General features: G+C 42.0%; 2 protein-coding genes across 11 annotated transcripts in view; one reads left to right on the top strand and one right to left on the bottom strand.

The window, feature by feature from the left end:
* Positions 1-6,141, top strand: part of LOC124140724 (acid phosphatase type 7-like) — a 29,400-nt gene extending 23,259 nt beyond the window's left edge. For all 7 annotated transcript variants that reach the window (XM_048384893.1, XM_048384894.1, XM_048384892.1 and 4 more), the window contains 6 exons: positions 1,196-1,261; positions 2,089-2,317; positions 2,686-2,811; positions 3,101-3,172; positions 5,186-5,323; positions 5,869-6,141. In XM_048384893.1, the coding sequence (XP_048240850.1) occupies positions 1,196-1,261; positions 2,089-2,317; positions 2,686-2,811; positions 3,101-3,172; positions 5,186-5,323; positions 5,869-5,952 (715 nt within the window). In that variant the 3' untranslated portion in view covers positions 5,953-6,141. The remainder of the gene's footprint in view (positions 1-1,195; positions 1,262-2,088; positions 2,318-2,685; positions 2,812-3,100; positions 3,173-5,185; positions 5,324-5,868) is intronic.
* A 3,358-nt stretch (positions 6,142-9,499) lies between these two features.
* On the bottom strand, positions 9,500-22,798 carry LOC124140626 (acid phosphatase type 7-like). 4 transcript variants are annotated; one of them, XM_048384899.1, is made up of 11 exons: positions 22,604-22,798; positions 18,913-19,107; positions 17,986-18,168; positions 17,177-17,202; positions 14,638-14,735; positions 12,331-12,396; positions 11,855-12,083; positions 11,475-11,600; positions 11,113-11,184; positions 10,576-10,713; positions 9,500-9,768 (listed from the first exon to the last, which is right to left on the bottom strand). In XM_048384899.1, exons 1-11 carry the CDS (start codon positions 22,722-22,724, stop codon positions 9,685-9,687), a joined length of 1,338 nt encoding a protein of 445 aa, XP_048240856.1. In that variant the 5' UTR covers positions 22,725-22,798; the 3' UTR covers positions 9,500-9,684. The 4 variants fall into 4 exon arrangements, with proteins under 4 accessions (XP_048240856.1, XP_048240857.1, XP_046364247.2 ...); XM_048384900.1 differs by lacking the exons at positions 18,913-19,107; positions 22,604-22,798 and adding an exon at positions 18,601-18,687; XM_046508291.2 differs by lacking the exons at positions 18,913-19,107; positions 22,604-22,798 and adding an exon at positions 18,497-18,569.
* Positions 22,799-25,182: the final 2,384 nt, after the last annotated feature.

The raw sequence follows: 25,182 nt of genomic DNA, 5'->3' as shown, positions 1-25,182 counted from the left end.
CAGGTATGGAAGGCTTCATCTCATGCAGAAGACATGCCAGCACATACCAGGAGCATCCTGTCATGGACTATTACAGCCCAAAAGTTTTTCAACGGCAGACTGGAGTCCGTCAAGGATGATATCGCTTGGTCTACTACTGAGACGTTCCAAACCTCAAGTCAAGTCTTTGTTTCGTGCGACAAGTGGATCTAATGTCTCGGTATGCTTACATCCCTCCGGGATTTAACCTACAGAGGCCGGCTTCAGTTATGTCCTAGGCCTGGAGGAACATAACCAGAGAGCAGGACTCGACCCCCACCAGCTCAGAGTGAGTGAGTGAGTTGGGGTTAACGCTGCTTTTAACAGTATCCCAGGTACATCATGGCGTGTCAGCTTAATGTGGGAGGAAAGCCCGAAGTGATGCAGGTCTCAGACGTTTACCACTTCAGTGAAACCCAGGGGCACGGGTATGGTGCTGACAAACCTAAAAAACATAATTGGGGAAACCCCACAATCATAGGTTTCTGGCGCGCAACCCTTTACAACTGGGCCACCCGTGCGCCCCCATCCAACAGCCAAGAACTACATTGTCGGCTACGACGCCACAATGCTGTGCCAGGTATACCTTACATACTCTCAAATACTAAGAGCATCTCCTCTACAACGATGCGTCAGGCGTGGGACTGGAGATCACATGGTCGACGTCACACTACAGGGAAAATGGTCTACCCAAGACAGGAAAATGCATATGTACCGATAGTGACGTCATACGTGACGTCAGAAGGGCGATAAAACGACTAAAAGGCAATACAACTGACGTCATAAAATGCCACATCTGGAACAAAAGGAATATATATATATATATATATATATATATATATATATATATATATATATATATATTATACTAGATGCTCGATCCCACCGGTCCCTTTGGTGTATATGGTATATCATGTAATAAAGGTAATGTATTCAAAGTAATTATCAAACAATAGTTATCCTTGTAATAAAATTAAGAATACTACCTCTATTGCATCAAGAGTCCGCCCCTCTCAGTATATCTGTATCTAGTTGAAGAAGTGACGTATGCATAGGGTTTTCCTCACAACTAATAGATATGTTGGCAGTGAACAGGACGTGTGTTGAACAATGTGATATACACGGAATTTCCTAAACTTGCAGCATCTTCACATATACCACATGCCTCCTCTTTCAGCAACTTCTCCAACTACAGGAACAGATTCACAATGCCTGGCGGTGATGGAGAGGGCATGTATTTCAGGTAGGAATATTTAATCATTACAAACCATTCTTTTGTGTAGTTAGTAGGATTTATACATTCAAGACCATGCCATGGTAACCGTATTGCTTATCACACATTAATTTCTTCAAACATATCTTCATAAAAGATAGATAACGTGAATGTGTTCTCAATTTATGCAATATTATTGAACATCAGAGTATCTAGTCAGGCATACACAGCACATTCACTGGTAATGCACACAACACACTCACAAGTCATGCACACAGACACACACTTACTGGTGAAGCATACACACACAGCGTTACACAGACACACATTGACAAGTGTTACACAGACACACATTTACTGGTGAAGCATAAACACACAGCGTTACACAGACACACATGGACACGTCTTACACAGACACACATTTATTGGTGAAGCATACACACAGAGCGTTACACAGTCACACATGGACACGTCTTACACAGACACATTGACAAGTCTTACACATACACACATTAACTGGTGAAGCATACACACACAGCGTTACACAGTCACACATGGACACGTCTTACACAGACACATTAACAAGTGTTACACAGACACATTGACAAGGCTTACACAGACACATTGACAAGTCTTACACAGACACATGGACAAGTCTTACACAGACACACATTTACTGGTGAAGCATACACACAGCGTTACACAGACACACATTGACAAGTGTTACACAGACACACATTGACAAGTGTTACACAGACACACATTTACTGGTGAAGCATACACACACAGCGTTATACAGACACACATTGACAAGTGTCACACAGACACACATTGACAAGTGTTCCACACATCTGCAGCTGGAACATCGGCCCCGCCCACATCATCAGCTTCTCCACTGAGGTGTACTACTACGGCGTGAGTACAGAGAGCATCCGCGCCCAGTACGAGTGGCTGGAGAAGGACCTCCAGGCGGCCAACCTACCGGGCAACAGAGCAGCTCGGCCATGGATCATCGTGATGGGCCACAAACCCATGTACTGCTCCAACAAGGATGCAGAGAACCTGTGTGACAACGTCAACAACCCGGTACGTCGACCACCGTGATCATCGACCACCGTCATCATCGACCACCGTCATCATCAAATTGTAACAAATGAAAGCGACCCCAAACGGATTTGATTGAATTTCATCTTCAGTGAATTAACATTTCCCGACATTGTGATGATCGTCAGAGTTTTTTATTTGTTAATGACGTATTTACTACACGTCGATGGTGGTTTCATAAAATAAAAGCGAAAAATCGTTTCCATCTTCATAAGAAAGGTCTACCAATTGTACAATTCCGACTATATCACGATCATTTGCGAGAAGTGACCAAATAATTGCAATCGAATTTTGCAGTAAGGCCAAGCCGTACTTTGACGCTCTAGTTTGAGATATATGTCTGTTCACAGATCAGAAATGGAAACAAGTACTACCCTGCTAGTCTGGAGGAGTTGTTCTACAAGTATGGCGTTGACCTGGAGTTCTATGCCCATGAACATTCGTACGAGCGGCTGTGGCCAGTGTACAAGACCAAGGTGGGTACACTGTCTGCATCGCGAACCTGCCTACATCCACAAACCTAGCATGTCCACATCCTGCACAGGACATTCCCATCTCTGGACGTCCATACAATCATTCTACATCCGGCTCACTGAGCAGCGCCCCCTAGTGGCATGTGACATGCGATCAACTCAATTCAACTATTTGTTCTTATTCAGATATTAATGTTGGAAGTCGGCGATTTTTAGTGAGGTTATTTTGAAATGGTTTGGAATATTACATGATAGGACGATGTACAAATTATTTGCGTGGTATATTTTTCAGATTTGCAACGGCAGCATTGACAAGCCCTACGTCAACCCTCAGGCGCCCGTGCACATTGTTACTGGATCTGCCGTGAGTCCAGGGGAAATATGTGATAGATATACATGTTGCAAGGTTTCAATGTATATGAAACTATTGATAGATATAAATGTTGCCAGATGTCTTAGAAGATGAAACAACTGATAGATATAAATGTCGCCAAATTTCAATGCAGATGAAACACTTCAATCAACACGAAACACTTGAAAGATATAAATGTTGTTACATTTCAATGCAGATGAAATAAAGGTTTAGATAGATGAGGTATATGTAATATGGGGGCAATGATATATGTAATATGGGGGACAAATTCTATATGTAACACGGAGGCAATGATATAAGTAATACGGAGGTAATGGTATATATAATACGGAGGCAATGATATAAGTAATAAGGAGGCAATGATATATGTAATAAGGGGGCAATGGTATATGTAATATTAGGGCAATGATATGTGTAATATGGGGGACCAATGCTATATGTAACACGGAGGCAATGATATAAGTAATACGGAGGCAATGATATATATAATACGGAGGCAATGATATAAGTAATGCGGAGGCAATGATATATGTAATAAGGGGGCAATGGTATATGTAATATTAGGGCAATTATATGTGTAATACGGAGGCAATGATATATGTAATATTAGGGCAATGGTATGTGTAATATTAGGGCAATGATATGAGCAATACGGAGGCAATGATATATATTATATTAGGTCAATGATATATGTAATACGGAGGCCATGATATATGTAATGTTAGGTCAATGATATATGTAATACTGGAGACAATGATATGTAATAAGGGGGCAATGATATATGTAATACTAGAGACAATGATATATGTAATACTGGAGACAATGATATATGTAATACTAGAGACAATGATATATGTAATACTGGGGGCAATCATATATGTAATACTGGGGGCAATCATATATGTAATAAGGGGTCAATGATATATGTAATACTAGAGACAATGATATATATAATACTGGAGACAATCATATATGTAATAAGGGGTCAATGATATATGTAATACTGGGGACAATGATATATGTAATAAGGGGACAATGATATATGTAATACTAGAGACAATGGTATATGTAATACTGGGGACAATGATATATGTAATAAGGGGGCAATTATATATGTAATACTGGAGACAATCATATATGTAATAAGGGGGCAATGATATATGTAATACTGGAGACAATCATATATGTAATAAGGGGACAATGATATATGTAATACTGGGGACAATGATATATGTAATAAGGGGGCAATGATATATGTAATACTGCGGACAATGATATATGTAATAAGGGGGAAATGATATATGTAATACTGGGGACAATGATATATGTAATACTGGGGACAATGATATATGTAAAAAGGGGGCAATGATATATGTAATACTGGGGACAATGATATATGTAAACAGGGGGCAATGATATATGTAATACTGGGGACAATGATATATGTTATAAGGGGGCAATGATATATGTAATACTGGAGACAATGATATATGTAATAAGGGGGCAATGATAAATGTAATACTGGGGACAATGATATATGTAATAAGGGGGCAATGATATATGTCATACTGGGAACAATGATATATGTAATAAGGGGGACAATGATATATGTAATAAGGGGGCAATGATATATATCATACTGGGGACAATGATATATGTAATAAGGGGTCAATGATATATGTAATAAGGGGTCAATGATATATGTAATACTGGGGACAATGATATATGTAATTAGGGGACAATGATATATGTAATACTGGGGACAATGATATATGTAATAAGGGGGCAATGATATATGTAATACTGCGGGCAATGATATATGTAATATGGGGAAATTGCATATGTAATAAGGGGGCAATGATATATGTAATATGGGGGCCTATGATATATGTAATACTGGGGGCAATAATATATGTAATAAGGGGGCAATGATATATGTAATATGGGGAAATGGCATATGTAGATTAAGGGATGTGACATAATTACATGACTGTTATTTTTCAGGGTGACAGAGAAGGACAGACCAAATTTGAACATACACTGTTCCCCTGGACCGCTTTCCACACAGACGACTATGGGTACACCCGGATGACAGTGCAGAATACAACACATCTCTACCTGGAGGAAATGTCGGTTGACAAGGTCTGTCCCGTCAGGAATCACTGCACATGATCTCTGAAAAACACGTGTACATATATTGCCAAACACATGATCTCTGAAAAGTATATGTAGGAGTCATATATTGCCCAACACGTGATCTCTGAAAAGTACATGTAGGAGTCATATGTTGCCCAACACATGATCTCTGAAAAGTACATGTAGGAGTCATATATTGCCCAGCACATGATCTCTGAAAAGTATATGTAGGAGTCATATATTGCCCAGCACGTGATCTCTGAAAAGTACATGTAGGAGTCATATATTGCCCAGGACGTGATCTATGACAAACACGTGTCCATATATTGCCCAATACGTGATCTATGACACACGTGTACATATATTGCCCAACACGTGATCTCTGAAAAGGACTTTATACTGTCCGTCAGACAGTCAGGCGGTTGTGTAATATATGCATTTGCATGACGACAACAAGTTTTCAGTCGGGTGGATTTAACTTGGCGGGTATTACTTGGTTGGCCGTCAGAAATGTGAAGAAGTTGATTCAAGTTGTGTTTTTTTTCTTGCAGAAGGGTGCTGTTATTGATAAGGCGTGGATAGTACGTGACTCTCACTCGGCCGGCCAGTTCAACTGTCAGGCGGTTCCCAGGTAGCCGCGCGGAGGTCTCTCCAAGTCTTCGGAAGAAATCAAGAATCTGTACTCCAGTGATACACCCAGGCGACACGAGGCGACGATAACTTAATTTTATTATATCATGTGACACAATTTATTGTATATATTCGCTTTACAATTTTGATAATGGTGCAATGTATTTTAAATGATCAATAAATAATGAATCTTTTCTTTTCTGTGATTGTTTGGATTCAGAACATAGCGGTAGAGAAACCAGACCACACCAGTTAAAATAACACTCGCATAACTATGTAGCTATATGATATACAGTACCATGCAGCAGCCATATACTATACAGTACCATGCAGCAGCTAAATAATATACAGTACCATGCAGCAACTATATAATATACAGTATAATGCAGCAGCTATATAATATACAGTACCATGCAGCAGCTATATAATATACAGTATAATGCAGCAGATATATAATATACAGTACCATACAGCAGCTATATGATTTATAGTACCATGCAGCAGCTATAGGATATACAGTACCATGCAGCAGCTATATGATATATAGTACCATGCAGCAGCTATATGATATTTAGTACCATGCAGCAGCTATATAATATACAGTATCATGCAGCAGCTATATTATATACAGTACCATGCAGCAGCTATATAATATACAGTACCATGCAGCAGCTATATACTATACAGTACCATGCAGCAGCTATAGGATATACAGTACCATGCAGCAGCTATATACTATACAGTACCATGCAGCAGCTATAGGATATACAGTACCATGCAGCAGCTATAGGATATACACTACCATGCAGCAGCTATAGGATATACAGTACCATGCAGCAGCTATATTATATACAGTACAATGCAGCAGCTATATAATATACAGTACCATGCAGCAGCTATATACTATACAGTACCATGCAGCAGCTATATACTATACAGTACCATGCAGCAGCTATAGGATATACAGTACCATGCAGCAGCTATAGGATATACACTACCATGCAGCAGCTATAGGATATACAGTACCATGCAGCAGCTATAGTATATACAGTACCATGCAGCAGCTATAGGATATACAGTACCATGCAGCAGCTATAGGATATACATTACCATGCAGCATCTATAGGATATACAGTATGATGCAGCTGTATGATATACGGGGATACAGGTGGCCCAGTCGTCTGAGACGCCACGATTCGCTGTAAACACGTGATGATATGGAGAAACTTTGTAGATAGGAAATAAACATTTACGCAGAATGGCATATGTCTTAAACTCCTATCTGACCATATTTACATAATCCTGTATGTTGTCCACATTCACCTAGCCCTGACGGACCTCTGTATGTCGTCTATATTCACCTAACCCTGACGGACCTCTGTATGTCGTCTATATTCACCTAACCCTGACGGACCTCTGTATGTCGTCTATATTCATCTAACCCTGACGGACCTCTGTATGTCGTCTATATTCACCTAACCCTGACGGACCTCTGTATGTCGTTTATATCCACCTAACGCTGGTAGACCTCTGTATGTCGTCTATATCCACCTAACGCTGGTAGACCTCTGTATGTCGTCTATATTCACCTAACCCTGACGGACCTCTGTATGTCGTCTATATCCACCTAACGCTGGTGGACCTCTGTATGTCGTTTATATTCACCTAACCCTGACGGACCTCTGTATGTCGTTTATATCCACCTTACGCTGGTGGACCTCTGTATGTCGTTTATATCCACCTAACCCTGACGGACCTCTGTATGTCGCTTATATCCACTTAACGCTGGTAGACCTCTGTATGTCGTCTATATCCACCTTACGCTGGTGGACCTCTGTATGTCGTTTATATTCACCTAACCCTGACGGACCTCTGTATGTCGTCTATATTCACCTAACCCTGACGGACCTCTGTATGTCGTCTATATCCACCTAACGCTGGTGGACCTCTGTATGTCGTTTATATTCACCTAACCCTGACGGACCTCTGTATGTCGCTTATATCCACTTAACGCTGGTAGACCTCTGTATGTCGTCTATATCCACCTTACGCTGGTGGACCTCTGTATGTCGTTTATATTCACCTAACCCTGACGGACCTCTGTATGTCGTCTATATTCACCTAACCCTGACGGACCTCTGTATGTCGTCTATATCCACCTAACGCTGGTGGACCTCTGTATGTCGTTTATATTCACCTAACCCTGACGGACCTCTGTATGTCGTTTATATCCACCTTACGCTGGTGGACCTCTGTATGTCGTTTATATCCACCTAACCCTGACGGACCTCTGTATGTCGTTTATATCCACTTAACGCTGGTAGACCTCTGTATGTCGTCTATATCCACCTAACGCTGGTAGACCTCTGTATGTCGTCTATATTCATTTTACCCTGACGGACCTCTGTATGTCGTCTATATCCACCTAACGCTGGTGGACCTCTGTATGTCGTTTATATTCACCTAACCCTGACGGACCTCTGTATGTCGTTTATATCCACCTTACGCTGGTGGACCTCTGTATGTCGTTTATATCCACCTAACCCTGACGGACCTCTGTATGTCGTTTATATCCACTTAACGCTGGTAGACCTCTGTATGTCGTCTATATCCACCTAACGCTGGTGGACCTCTGTATGTCGTTTATATTCACCTAACCCTGACGGACCTCTGTATGTCGTTTATATCCACTTAACGCTGGTAGACCTCTGTATGTCGTCTATATCCACCTAACGCTGGTAGACCTCTGTATGTCGTCTATATTCATTTTACCCTGACGGACCTCTGTATGTCGTCTATATCCACCTAACGCTGGTGGACCTCTGTATGTCGTTTATATTCACCTAACCCTGACGGACCTCTGTATGTCGTTTATATTCACCTAACGGTGGTGGACCGCTGAATGTCCTCTATATCCACATAACCCTGGTGGACCTCTGTATGTCGTCTCTATTCACCTAACCCTGACGGACCTCTCTATGTCGTCTATATTCATCTAACCCTGACGGACCTCTGTATGTCGTCTCTATTCACCTAACCCTTGTGGACCTGGGTGCGGTGGTCAGGGACTGTGGGCATCACAGTTATCAAGGATTATCCCATGTTTTCCAACTATTTGAGCGAGCTCTTCCGTGTTTGTTTCATTGGTCTTTTCTATACTGAATGTACCCAAGTAATGTGAATTTGGCTTATTGCTGACTTTAATCTCCTGTATATATAGGAGCCTCATGATACTGTATGTGTTGTTATATACTGGTTCGTCATTGTTTAGCTACAAGATTGCTATACCTTGTGTTTCTCCATCACTAAGTTTTGTATCCAAACAGACAGCCTCCGTGGCCTAGTGGATACAGCGTCCTTCCGGAGAGCGGAAATTCGGGGGTTCGATCCCATGCCGCGTCATACCAATAGACGGTGAAAGATGGTACTTGTTGTTACCCTGATTGGCGCTCGTGCATGCACGTCGTAATATTAGTGCAATAATCTTAATAATGAAACACGACGTTAAACCCCGTGTCACCTCACCTCTGAATCCAAAGTATCACAATGAAGAATTTATTTTCGATTTATTGTTAAATTAATGCATCATTATCAAACTTGTAAAATAATATGTACAATACATTATATCACATGATTTAATAACATTAAGTTATCGTCGCCTCGCTGATCCGTGTGAGTTAATCATTGGAGTACAGATTCTTGATTTCTTCCAAAGACTTGGAGAGACTTCCGCGTGGCTACCTGGGAACCGCCAGACAGTTGAACTGGCCGGCCGAGTGAGAGTCACGTACTATCCACGCCTTATCAATAACAGCACCCTTCTGCAAGAAAAAAACACAACTTGAATCAACTTCCTCACATTTCTGTCGGCCAAACAAGTGATGCGCGCTGTAATCACTGAAAACCGTTGCCTATATCTCACATCCACACTGCTGAAAACCGTTCTTGTCGGAATCCAAATTCACAAAAAGGGAAATTGTCGTCACACCAGTGCAGTTATCAGGCATCCACCAGAGTGAAAACCGTTGTCGTTACACAAATGTAGTCCGTCATAATCTGACCTCAGGTCCTCATCGTGGAGTAGCCAATCACGGGCCTGGAATTCGATCCCGCACATATGTTTGATACCAGTTATCTCAAATGGGTTTCTCACCCACAGGTGTGTAAGATACTAGTATCTCACATCCACCCGACTGAAAACCGTTGTCGTCATGCAAATGCATACATCTCAGACACACACACCCATCAGAGTGATAACAGATGTTATCATACAAATTCATATCTCACATCTGCCTGACTCATAACGACTGCCAGCATGTTAATTCATGTATCTCACATTCATACAACTGACAATCGTTCTCAGCATTTTAATGTATATAAAACTACCTAACAACTACTTAAACTACTTAACAATATAATGTTTCAAAGGGAACTTTTCACAGAACATCTGTCGTACAATATAATGTTACAATAGGAACTTTTCACAGACCATCTGTCGTGCAATATAATGTTACAATAGGACCTTTTCACAGATCCATAATTATCTTATATATTGACTCCTGCAAGTACTTTTCAGAGATCATATGCTGTGCAATACATGACTCCCTGTGATTCCTGGCGGGACAGACCTTGTCTACCGACATTTCCTCCAGGTACAGATGAGTTGTGTTGTGCACTGTCACCCGGGTGTACCCGTAGTCGTCTGAGTGGAAAGATGTCCAGGGGAACAGGGTATGGTCAAATTTGGTCTGTCCTTCTCTGTCACCCTGAAAGAAACAATCATAGATTTATGTCACATTCCCCGGTCTACTCCTAAGTGGTAAATACATCATTGTACTCAGTATTGACTATATCATTCTCCTTATTATTGATTATACCATTGTTCTTTGTATTAAATGTATCGTTGTCATAAGAATTGAATATATCATTGGCCTCAGCATTGACAATTCAATTTCCATAGTATTGCATATATCATCGTTTAAGTCTTAAACATATCATTTTCTTCAGTTTACCTACTGGTATATCATTTACCCCAGTATTAAACATAGTATTGTCTACATACACATCTGCAGTGAAACCTAGCAAACGTTTATATCTATCAATAGTTTCATATACATTGAAACCTTGCAACACGTATATCTATCAACTGTATCCCCTAGACTCACGGCAGATCCAGTAACAATGTGCACGGGCGCCTGAGGGTTGACGTAGGGCTTGTCAATGCTGCCGTTGCAAATCTGAAAAATATGCCACGCCAATAATATGTACATCGTCCTATCATGTAATATTCCAAACCATTTCAAAATAACCTCACATACAAATCGCTGACTTCAAACATTAATATCTGATTAAGAACAAATAGTTGAATTGAGTTGATTGCATGTCACATGCCACTAGGGGGCGCTACTCAGTGAGCCGGATGTAGAATGATTGTATGGACGTCCAGAGATGGGAATGTCCTGTGCAGGATGTGGACATGCTAGGTTTGTGGATGTAGGCAGGTTCGCGATGCAGACAGTGTACCCACCTTGGTCTTGTACACTGGCCACAGCCGCTCGTACGAATGTTCATGGGCATAGAACTCCAGGTCCACGCCATACTTGTAGAACAACTCCTCCAGACTAGCAGAGAAATATTTGTTGCCATTTCTCATCTGTGAACAGACATATATCAAGCTGGAGTGCCGCTTAGCTCAACTGCAAAATATATTGCACTTATTCGGTAATCTCTCTGTGATAACATCGTCATGTAGTAAATACGACATTCACAAATCCAAGACCTTTAATTATAATGTTGGAAACATAATGTTAATTGACTGAAGAGGAAATTCAATCCAATCCGTCTGGGTGACAGTTTATTGGTTACAATTGATGAGCGAAGCCGCTGTGATTGCGGAGTTCCACCTACTGGATTTTTGGGGCTGTCACACCGTCTCTTCGCATCCCTGTTGGAGCAGTACATGGGTTTGTGGCCCATCACGATGATCCATGGCCGAGCTGCTCTGTTGCCCGGTAGGTTGGCTGCCTGGAGGTCCTTCTCCAGCCACTCGTACTGGGCGCGGATACTCTCTGTACTAGCGCCGTGGGTAAATATCTCTGTGGAGAAGGTGATGATGTGGGCAGGGCCGATGTTCCAGCTACAAAATTAATGTTTGTCACACTTGTCAATGTATGTATATGTGTAACGCTGTATGTGTGTGAATGCACCACCACTGAATGTATTTATGCCTCGATCTGTGAATCAAATAAGGCACTGAGCCTGAAAACCCGATCTCGTTAGTCGCTTCTTACGACAACATGTGTTGCTGAAGACAAATTCAATCCCGGATTTTGACGGGGTATATCGCGTTTATAATCTTGTTTGTAATGGTTAAATATTCCTACCTGAAATACATTCCCTCTCCATCACCGCCAGGCATTGTGAATCTGTTCCTGTAGTTGGAGAAGTTGCTGAAAGAGGAGGCATGTGTCGTATGTAAAGATGCTGTTTAGGAAATATTGTCCTCCACGGACAATAAAATCTGCTAAGACAGATAAAATATATGTGTCCGTTGTTGTCTAATGTTGAGGAGGAATGGCTGAAAAGTACAGAGGAAGGAAGTATAGTACGCCCGTATCAGTTTGCATGCATTAAATACAATATTTTAGGTGCTTACAGGCTGCGTTTGGAGCTACTACACAACCAGGCAGCGTGGGGCTAGGTTGGAAACAGACCAACTTGGCTACTGCGCTGACAAGCATACCCAACAGAAAGGGACATACTGTTTAGAGGAGGATGTCCCTTCCCTCGCGAGGATCTGGAATACCTTCAACTGCCACATCACATAGCCAGCACAGTAAGCACCTTTTATGAGACAGTTGTGCTTATCCTGATGACTTAACAGGAAATAACAAAAGTTTCAAGAATGACAAGAATATCGAAATAAACTTGACATAATGGGAAAATAACTGAAATTATGAACACATAATCGATGTAAGGAGAAAAAACTCGAAATATCGAAAACATAAACAAATAATTGAAATAAAATATGAAAGCCTAACGGTACCACTTTGATGGCATAAATTTACGTTTTTCAAAATCGAAATTTCTAGTTTTTTCAATTATTTCTTTATTTATTCGGGATTTCGAGTTTTTCTTTGTTACTTCGATTATTTTTTCACAATTTCGCTCATTGACTTGTTATTTCAAGTTTATCAAAAAACTTGAAATTTCGATTTTTTTCTTCGTTAAATCCATTCTTTTTTCATAATTTCGCTCATTGACTTGTTATTTCAAGTTTATCAAACAAAATTTGAAATTTCCATTATCTATTCTCGTTGAGCTATTTATTTTATCGAATTTTCGAGTTTTCCTCTCGTCACTTTGATTATTTTTACTTATTTTCGATTATTTTCTAATTTTTTCAAGTTTATTTTTAGAGAAGAAATTTCGAACTCTTTTCTCAATACTTCGAATATTTTCTTCATATTTCAATTTTTCTCTCGTTATTTTGATTATTTTTCTCGTTAATTTGACTATTTTCGTGTAATTTCGAACACATTGTCGTTACTTCAAGTTTATTTTAAAAACTTGTAACTACGAGTGTTTAGAATAAATTGAAACAACGAGAAAATTTGTGAAAGTATGAAAATATAATCGAAGTGAAAATCGAATGAAAAATATTCGAAATTTCGAGACAATAATCGAAGTTACAAATAAATTCGAATTTTCGAGTTTTTCAGAATTAAATTGAATTGAAGTAACACGAAAAAAAGTCGAAATTTCGAGTTCTTTTAATAAATTTGAAATAAAGAGAACAAAATTTAAATTACGAAAAAAAGCTACAGGTAATAAGAATAAGCTTGAACTGAGGAATACCCCAAGTATATAATGTACTTTTTTAAATAACTTGAAATAGCGAGAAAGTAATCGAAAATCTGATAAAAAAATTGAAATCACGACAGAATAATGGAAGTATGAATGAAAAAACTTGTAATTTCGAAAATAAAATTAAAATAAACTTGAAGTTACAACAAAAAACTCCAAATTTCGATAAAATAATTGAAATAAGGAGAAAAAAAATCGAAATTTCGAGAACTTCAAATAACGAGAATATAATCACGAGAAAAAAACTTAAATTTCGATAAAATAATTGAAATAACGAGAAAATAATTGAAGTAAAATAATCGAAGTAATGATTAAAATCTCAAAGTAATGAAAAAACATCGAGATTTCATGTTTTTTAATAACTTAGTAATCGAAAGTCCAAGAAATTAATTGAAATAATTAGAGAATAATTGAAGTATCGAGGAGAAACTCGTTATTTTGATGTTTATAAATAACTTTAAAATTACGACAAAAAACTCGAAATGTCGAGCAAATAATAAAAACTAAGGAGATAATCTCTAGTTCTTAAAAAACACACCTTGAAATAACTAATAGTTACCAAAATATAATCGAAGTAACGAGAATTTATTTTCGAAATTAAGAAAAAAAATTGAAATAACGAGAAATATACTCGAAAATTATGCCTACAAAAGTGGCATCATTCGACTTTCGTAATTTCCCTAAACTAAAATATATATTTTTGTCGGATAAAAATGTAATCAGTAAATACATAAGAAACAGGTTGTCGAACAACATATTGGAAGATGAGACACAATACCCATGTTGATAGTCATGTGATAACAGCAGATAACGGAAGTACTCACTATGCCTTCTCATGGTTGCCAACACACACCATATACGGCACCTTGGCAGCAACCGGCTCCAACATACGCATGAACTCATCTCCTCTTCGGGCATCATCCTGGAACATACGATTTCTTCTGACAAAACTCCACCTTCCCCCAATATGCCACATACAGCACTCCACCTTCCCCCCATATACCACATACAGCACTCCACCTTCCCCCATATACCACAGACAACACTTCACCTTCCCCTATATACCACAGACAACACTTCACCTCCCCCAATATACCACAGGCAACACTTCACCTCCCCCCATATACCACAGACAGCACTCCACCTTCCCCCATATACCACAGACAGCACTCCACCTTCCCCCCATATACCACATACAGCACTCCACCTTCCCCCATATACCACAGACAGCACTCCACCTTCCCCCCATATACCACATACAGCACTCCACCTTCCCTCATATACCACATACAGCACTTCACCTTCCCCCATATACCACAGACAGCACTCCACCTTCCCCCCATATACCACAGACAGCACTCCACCTTCCCCCATATACCACAGACAACACTTCACCTTCCCCCATATATCACAGACAACACTTCACCTTCCCCTATATACCACATACAGCACTTCACCTCCCCCCATATACCACATACAAAACTCCACCTTCTCCCATATACCACAGACAACACTTCACCTTCCCCCATCTACCACAGACAACACTTCACCTTCCCCCATATATCACAGACAACACTTCACCTTCCCCCCATATACCACAGACAACACTTCACCTTCCCCTATATACCACATACAGCACTTCACCTTCCCCCATATACCACATACAGCACTCCACCTTCCCCCATATACCACAGACAACACTTCACCTTCCCCCATATACCACAGACAACACTTCACCTTCCCCCATATATCACAGACAACACTTCACCTTCCCCCATATACCACATACAGCACTTCACCTCCCCCCATATACCACATACAGCACTTCACCTTCCCCCATATACCACAGAGAACACTTCACCTTCCCCCATATACCACATACAGCACTTCACCTCCCCCCATATACCACAGAAAATACTTCACCTTCCCCCATATACCACAGACAACACTTCACCTTCCCCCATATACCACATACAGCACTTCACCTCCCCCCATATACCACAGACAATACTTCACCTTCCCCCATATATCACAGACAACACTTCACCTTCCCCCATATATCACAGACAACACTTCACCTTCCCCCATATACCACAGACAACACTTCACCTTCCTCCATATACCACATACAGCACTTCACCTCCCCCCATATACCACATACAAAACTCCACCTTCCCAGAATATGCCACAGACAACACTTCACCTTCCCCCATATACCACAGACAACACTTCACCTTCCCCCATATACCACATACAAAACTCCACCTTCCCTCATATACCACAGACAACACTTCACCTTTCCCCATATACCACATACAAAACTCCACCTTCCCCCAATATGCCACAGACAACACTTCACCTTCCCTCATATACCACAGACAGCACTCCACCTCCCCCCATATACCACATACAGCACTCCACCTTCCCCCATATACCACAGACAGCACTCCACCTTTTCCCCATATACCACATACAGCACTCCATCTTCCCCCATATACCACATACAGCACTCCACCTTCCCCCATATACCACATACAGCACTCCACCTTCCCCCATATACCACATACAGCACTCCACCTTCCCCCATATACCACAGACAGCACTCCACCTTTCCCCATATATCACAGACAACACTTCACCTCCCCCCATATACCACATACAGCACTCCACCTTCCCCCATATACCACAGACAGCACTCCACCTTCCCCCCATAAACCACAAACAGCACTCCACCTCCCCCCATATACCACATACAGCACTCCACCTTCCCCCATATACCACATACAGCACTCCACCTTCCCCAATATACCACAGACAGCACTCCACCTTCCCCCCTATATCACAGACAGCACTCCACCTTCCCCCATATACCACATACAGCACTCCACCTTCCCCCATATACCACATACAGCACTCCACCTTCCCCCATATACCACAGACAGCACTCCACCTTCCCCCATATACCACAGGCAGCACTCCATCTTCCCCCATATACCACAGACAGCACTCCACCTTCCCCCCATATACCACAGACAGCACTCCACCTTTCCCCTATATACCACAGACAGCACTCCACCTTTTCCCCATATACCACAGACAGCACTCCACATTCCCCCCATATACCACAAACAGCACTCCACCTTCCCCCCATATACCACAGACAGCACTCCACCTTTCCCCTATATACCACAGACAGCACTCCACCTTTTCCCCATATACCACAGACAGCACTCCACATTCCCCCCATATACCACAAACAGCACTCCACCTTCCCCCCCCCCCCCCCCCCCCATATACCACAGACAGCATTCCACCTTCCCCCACAAGCTTCCTCCACTACCAGTGGCTCCCGCTGATACTCACGGTGTCAAGGTCGTAGGCGAAGTCCCCTGTAAAGAAAATCACACGTATATGTTTAAGAAAAAAAGACAGGATATAAAAAGTAATGAGAAAACACAAGCACATATAACTTAAACAGGTGAGGTGAAGAGGGGATTAACGTGACGTTCAATATTATTGCACTTATGTAGCGATGTGCTGCTTGCTGTAGTTTGTCACTTACCCACGTGGAGATATCAACAACACAAATTTGTCACTTACCTACGTGGAGATATCAACAACATAAATTTGTAACTTACCCACGTGGAGATATCAACAACACAAATTTGTCACTTACCTACGTGGAGATATCAACAACATAAATTTGTAACTTACCCACGTGGAGATATCAACAACACAAATTTGTAACTTACCTACGTTGAGGTATCACCAACAAAGGTTTGTCACTTATCCACGAGATGTCTCCAATACAAGCTTATCACTAAACCACGTGGAGATATCTCCAACACAAGTTTGTCACTAAACCACGTGGAGATATCTCCAACACAAGCTTATCACTAAACCACGTGGAGATATATCCAACACAGGTTTGTGATTTCCCCACGTGGAGATATCTCCAACACAAGTTTGTCACTAAACCACGTGGAGATATCTCCAACACAAGCTTATCACTAAACCACGTGGAGATATATCCAACACAGGTTTGTGATTTCCCCACGTGGGGATATCTCCAACACAAGTTTGTCACTAAACCACGTGGAGATATCTCCAACACAAGTTTGTCACTAAACCACGTGGAGATATGATCAGCAGAATGTCTGAATGTCACGTACCCAGATGGAGAATGGCATCAAAGTGCCCAGCCTTGGTCTCTTCTTGTAGATAAGGAAATGCACGTGGGTTCTCGTAGCCAAGGTCACCAAAGACAGCAAGTTGGGGACTCCAGTCACTGCCCCCTTTCATCGCCCTGAAGGTGAAGAGGGAGCTGTAGCCGGCGTCACTCCCGCATCTGTAGGCTGGAACATAGAAACACGGTCTTGAGCATCTTGTCCACGCATGCTCACGGTAGTCAGGTATCTTAAACAAGTACACATCTGGAATACATCAATACATCGGTACACACAGGATCTACTCAGTGTATTGGTGGCCCAGGTTCAGACCTGACAGTAGTACACGGTGTATGTAGAGTACACGTTTCTCTGTGCCACCATCAGTAGACACGGGATCTATATCTACTCACTGTATTGGTGGCCCAGGTTCAGGCCTGACAGTAGCACACGGTGTATGTAGAGTACACGTTTCTCTGTGCCACCATCAGTAGACACGGGATCTATATCTACTCACTGTATTGGTGGCCCAGGTTCAGGCCTGACAGTAGTACACGGTGTATGTAGAGTACTCGCTTCTCTGTGCCACCATCAGTAGACACGGGATCTATATCTACTCACTGTATTGGTGGCCCAGGTTCAGGCCTGACAGTAGTACACGGTGTATGTAGAGTACACGTTTCTCTGTGCCACCGTCAGTAGACACGGGATCTATATCTACTCACTGTATTGGTGGCCCAGGTTCAGGCCTGACAGTAGCACACGGTGTATGTAGAGTACTCGCTTCTCTGTGCCACCATCAGTAGACACGGGATCTATATCTACTCACTGTATTGGTGGCCCAGGTTCAGGCCTGACAGTAGTGCACGGTGTATGTAGAGTACACGTTTCTCTGTGCCACCGTCAGTAGACACGGGATCTATGTCTACTCACTGTATTGGTGGCCCAGGTTCAGGCCTGACAGTAGTACACGGTGTATGTAGAGTACACGTTTCTCTGTGCCACCATCAGTGAACACGGTGGTTTTTCCGTACTGGGTCTGATTGAGTTTCCCCTCGCCGTAGTTGACGTTGGCGGTGCCGGCCTTGTCGAGTGTCACCCACGTCACCACCATCTGGTCGGGAGCGGCTGCAACAACAACATCCGCATGAACAAGTTCAAACATTGAAAGTAATTTACAAACATATGAATGAATGAATGAATGAATGAATGAATGAATGAATGAATGAATGAATGAATGAATGCTCTTTATTTCCCACAATCATTTGGAGAGTAGTACATACAATTACATCACCAGTTTTAGGAGAGAGAGTATGATTGTGTTGTGGTAGTCTACCAGTTTTAGGAGAGATCGAATGATCGTGTTGTGTAACTGTACCAGTTTTAGGAGATATAGTCATAATAGGTGCGTTGAACAGTGTCAAATGTAGGATAGCATGTATGATCGTGTTGTGTAACTGTACCAGTTTTAGGAGATATAGTCATAATAGGTGCGTTGAACAGTGTCAAATGTAGGATAGCATGTATGATTGTGTTCGTGTAACTGTGTCAAATGTAGGAAGAGGTGATATGATTAATGTGTGTCAATGAGTTATCAGTGGGATGTCACCCGCTGCTGTGTTGGCAGAGCGGGTCTATTTTATCCTGCAATACACTCAACACAGACACCCTCCATATAAAGAAACCCTCAATATAGAGAAACCCTCCACATAGGGACACCCTCCATATACAGACACCCTCCATATAAGGAATACACCTTTTTTAAGACACCTACATATTGAGACAACCTTCAGATAGAGGACCCTCCACTTACTGACAACCTTCACAAAGAGACATTATCCATATAGAGACATCCTCCATATAAAAACACCCTCTCCTCATAGACACTGCATATCTATGAACACCTTCATTTAGAGACACCCTGCAGATAAAGACCACCTCCATGTAGAGACACCCTGACAAGGACAAGGACTACCTTCATACAGAGAGTTCCCCAACATAAACTCTCGGATAACATGTCCCCTTCATATAGAGACACCCTGCAGATAAAGACCACCTCCATATAGAGACACCCTGACAAGGACAAGGACTACCTTCATACAGAGAGTTCCCCAACATAAACTCTCGGATAACATGTCACCTTCATATAGAGACACCCTGCAGATAAAGACCACCTCCATATAGAGACACCCTGACAAGGACAAGGACTACCTTCATACAGAGAGTTCCCCAACATACACTCTCGGATAACATGCCAATGATGTATATCCAAAGTTAAGGCACAATTTCTGTCCGTGTGAATGTGTTTTATCTATGTTTTGTTTACTATATAAAAGTCCATTCACAAAACCAGACATGTGGAAGTCATTTTATTCTGCCTCAACGTGAGATTGACCAATCAGAGAGCAGAACTGCTAACCCCATATAAGCCCGTACAGTAAAAATCCAAGATGGTTGTGATTGACCTAACATGAGACCGTATACCGTCAGTAACAACCATCTTGGATTTTCCAACACCCACTTCACATATTTCACATGAAATTCTGGTAGAGAAATTCGTTATTCGACACCGTTTTGGGTTTTAATATAAATAATATTGATGTGCAAGAACATAAATCTCTTTAAATCACATTCGTGACTTTATTGATAAAGGTTATAGTAACAATTGTCTACAATATCTGGCCGCTAAGCTTTGAAGAGTAGTCTCCCTTTGACCCTTAACGTCAGCTTTCTAAGCTCAGACGAGAAGTGCGATATGGATACCACATAGTGTAAACTTTTCGGCATAATAAATTTGTTATGGAGTCTTTAGTTGCCGTCTCATAATAGAAGAAAATAGCAGAAACATTTTGGGCGAGGCGTGGCACCATAACAAATAATATTGGTCTGAGTAACTATCAATATCTTGCCGTCACACCTCCGTACGACATCCGTATACAGCCCCTTACATACACATCTCCTTACGACATCTGTATATAGACCCTTACATACACACCTCCGTACGACATCCATAGACAGCCCCTTACATACACATCTCCGTACGTCATCCGTATACAGCCCTTATGTCACATCTCCGTACGACATCCATATACAGCCCCTTACATACACACTCCGTACGACATCCGTATACAGCCCTTATGTCACACCTCCGTACGACATCCATATACAGCCCCTTACATACACACTCCGTACGTCATCCGTATACAGCCCTTATGTCACACCTCTGTACGACATCCATATACAGCCCCTTACATACACACTCCGTACGACATCCGTATACAACCCCTCACATACACACCTCCGTATGAGATCCGCATACAGCCCCTTACATACACACCTCCACACAACATCCGTAGACAGCCCCTTACATACACACCTCCGTACAGCATCCGTAGACAGGCCCTTACACACACATCTCCGTACGACATCCGTATACAGCCCCTTACATACAAACCTCCGTACAACATCCGTAGACAGGCCCTTACATACACACCTCCGTACAATATCCGTATACAACCCCTTACATACACACCTCCGTACAACATCCGTATACAGGCCCTTACATACACACCTCCGTACGACACCCGAATACAGCCCCTTACATACACACCTCCGTACGACATCCATACACAACCCCTTACATACAGACCTCCGTACGACATCCGTATACAGACCCTTACATACACACCTCCGTACGACAACCGTATACAGCCCCTTACATACACACCTCCGTACGACATCCATATACAACCCATGACATACAAACCTCCGTACGACATCCGTATACAACCCCTTACATACAAACCTCCGTACGACATCCGTATACAACCCCTTACATACACACCTCCGTACAACATCCGTATACAGGCCCTTACATACACACCTCCGTGCGGTATCCATATACAACCCCTGACATACAAACCTCCGTACGACATCCGTATACAACCCCTTACATACAAACCTCCGTACGACATCCGTATAGAACCCCTTACATACACACCTCCACACCACATCCATAGACAGCCCCTTACATACACACCTCCACACAACATCCGTATACAGCCCCTTACATACACACCTCCACACCACATCCATAGACAGCCCCTTACATACACACCTCCACACAACATCCGTATACAGCCCCTTACATACACACCTCCACACCACATCCATAGACAGCCCCTTACATACACACCTCAAAACAACATCCGTATACAGGCCCTTACATACACACCTCCGTACAACATCCGTATACAACCCCTTATATACACACCTCCGTACAACATCCGTATACAACCCCTTACATACAAACCTCTGTACGACATCCGTATACAACCCCTTACATACACACCTCCGTACAATATCCGTATACAACCCCTTACATACACACCTCCACACAACATCCGTATACAACCCCTGACATACACACCTCCACACAACATCCATAGACAGCCCCTTACATACACACCTCCACACAACATCCGTATACAGGCCCTTACATACACACCTCCGTACAACATCCGTATACAACCCCTTACATACACACCTCCGTACAACATCCGTATACAACCCCTTACATACACACCTCCGTACGACATCCATATACAACCCCTGACATACAAACCTCCGTACGACAGGTGGATCTGCTCCGGCTGTGGGGAGGTTGTCTTATGGTCCAGGATCCCCTGTGTGGCGCGGATGAGCGCTGCAAACACAAACCCGGTGATGACACAACTCCACCTCATGTTGCTTTTTCCAATTCCGCTGCCAACTAACTCTGTCTCACCACGGCTCAATAACTATCTATAACTGGTGAGGTCACCTGCCCCGAGATAAAATAAACCACGTGACCTATAGCATGTCAATAACATGTAAATAGCAATTGATAATGACGACCCCAGGCTGCAGCATTAAAAGCATAGACTCGAGTACCCGGATGCAGCACCTCACTGTGAACGTCTGAGTGATAATGTGCTGAACTACTTTATGTGAACAAGCACCTTGGCGTGGGACCTCTCTGTATGACAATCCCAATAGGTTGTTGTATCTGTATTGTTATAGGGCAGTGTATTTTGTTGTTTAACAGTGATTGTAACTGTGTTACATTGTTTCTGTTGAGATTCGGTAGACGTTCGTTGCGTTGTGTTTGGGCATTGATCAGCCGCCAGGAAGTTACTAAATGTAGATGCTGGTGTGGTGTGTAAACCTCGGGTTCGGTATACCGCAGACGGTTATAGTATGTTATAGAAACATATGGAAAGTTCTGTGATGTTCTAATGCTGCTAGACTGGTGAGGGCACGGTATAGAAACCTCCAGAAGCTTGTTAGGCGGTATATAAGGGCCAATCAGAGTGTGTTTACGTATCTCTCAAACATTTCGTCTCTCGCGCATTTTTATCGCTTCGATACCAGCTTTCATACGAGGATCGCTCGCCATTCCTGAATCCCTGTCTAGCCCATCACGAAAGCTTGACCGGTGTCGCCGCTGGGTGAATATATATTATCACTGACTTTTGCTATCACCACTGTATTTTTGTATTTGCTACAGGACACTGTCATCATATTATATACTGCCATTGAATATTGTACTACCACTCCATTGTTTACTGCCATTGCGACTGCTGTAATTTGTATTGATTTGCAAACTTTGTGAATTTTGTAAATATGTTTGTTGATTGTATGCCACTTGTTGTTTGTTTGTTGGTTTCACGTACCTTTACGTACAGATTTCTGGGCTAACATTTTGTTTCAATTTAGGAATCGACACGTAACAGTGTACCGATGAGTGTCGGGTATATAACCCCATAATCCACACAGATACCGGGTGGCCATGGATCATGAAACAATCACAAACGATACGATAACCAAATGTGTCTTTGTTTGTTTGTTTAATTCAATTTAGTGTATATTGTATGAAAGGTCATTGGCCCTTGTGAGTGATACATACAATTATATTAACAAATATTGTAGTATACCCAGCAACAACAGCTGGCGTAACATAAAAGCCTGACAAATATTTCAAGATACATGTACTTTTATACGTATGTTTATATGTATTGTTTGACGATTGACATACCAGATGTACACTCTATTTCATTCATATTTTATTTCATACAGGGCAAATATACATAAAATGAAATACCTCTTCAAATTGTTTGTTTGTTGTTTAATGCCGCACTCAGCAATATTCCAGCTATATGACGGTTGCATGTAAATAACCCAAATTTGGACCAGACAATCCAGTGATTGATATCATGACCATCGACCAATGCAACTGGAATACGATGAAATGCATCAACCAAGTCAGTGAGCCTGACCACCGGATCCCGTTATTCGCCTCTTACGACAAGCATAGTCGCCTCTTACAACAGCTTGGGATGCTGAAGACCAATTCAAACCCGGATGTTCACGGGTGTATGCTGGTCGTAAGAGGCGCCCCTATCGTGTGGTCAGGCTCGGCGACTTGGTTGATAGCTTGTCCGTGTTCAGTGTTATCCTGTATTGGCGTGTCAGACACATATCACACCCTCCACATACTGTCTTTGTATGTATATATATGAGCTTGTCATTAGGAAGTTGAGATCACGTGTGTTTATCTCGGAGCAGGTGACCTCACCAGGTTTAGATAGTTACTGAGCCGCGCGGAGACAGTTAGTTGCCAGCGAGTGTTGGAGCTGACAGGAAAAAGAAACATGAAGTGGAGTTGTGTCGTCTGCGGGGTTGTACTTGCCACTCTCATCCTCGCCACACAGGGGATCTACCCACAGCCGGAGCAGATCCACCTGTCGTACGGAGGTGTGTATGTAAGGGGTTGTATACTATGCATTCTGACGGCTCACACCGATGTGGCGGTTTTAGGCTTGCTATAATATTTTTGAATGTGCATTATCCTGAACATGATTGGAGAATGTGCAAACTCACTATATAACTAGGTAATGTGTGTGGTGAAGTTAGAACAGAATGTATGAATATCATAGCTCTACACTGAACACATGGTCAATATTTGACTGGCTTGTATACTGTCTACTTCATCATCATCAACGTCATCATCAACATAATCATCATCATTATAAATATCATTATTTGAGGCTGAGAAATTATCAGTTAACCGCCGTATCTGTAACATATTCAGCAGCAGGAGATACTACAGTGATAATTCGCTGACATGTGCCTATCAGAGATATCAGGTGGTCAACCCATCGT

Source organism: Haliotis rufescens, unplaced genomic scaffold, assembly GCF_023055435.1.
Source record: "Haliotis rufescens isolate VD_foot unplaced genomic scaffold, xgHalRufe1.0.p SCAF_51, whole genome shotgun sequence".
NCBI classification, from domain to species: domain Eukaryota; kingdom Metazoa; phylum Mollusca; class Gastropoda; order Lepetellida; family Haliotidae; genus Haliotis; species Haliotis rufescens.
The sequence above is the reverse complement of the archived record's forward strand: the minus strand, read 5'-3'. Positions and strand labels throughout refer to the sequence as shown.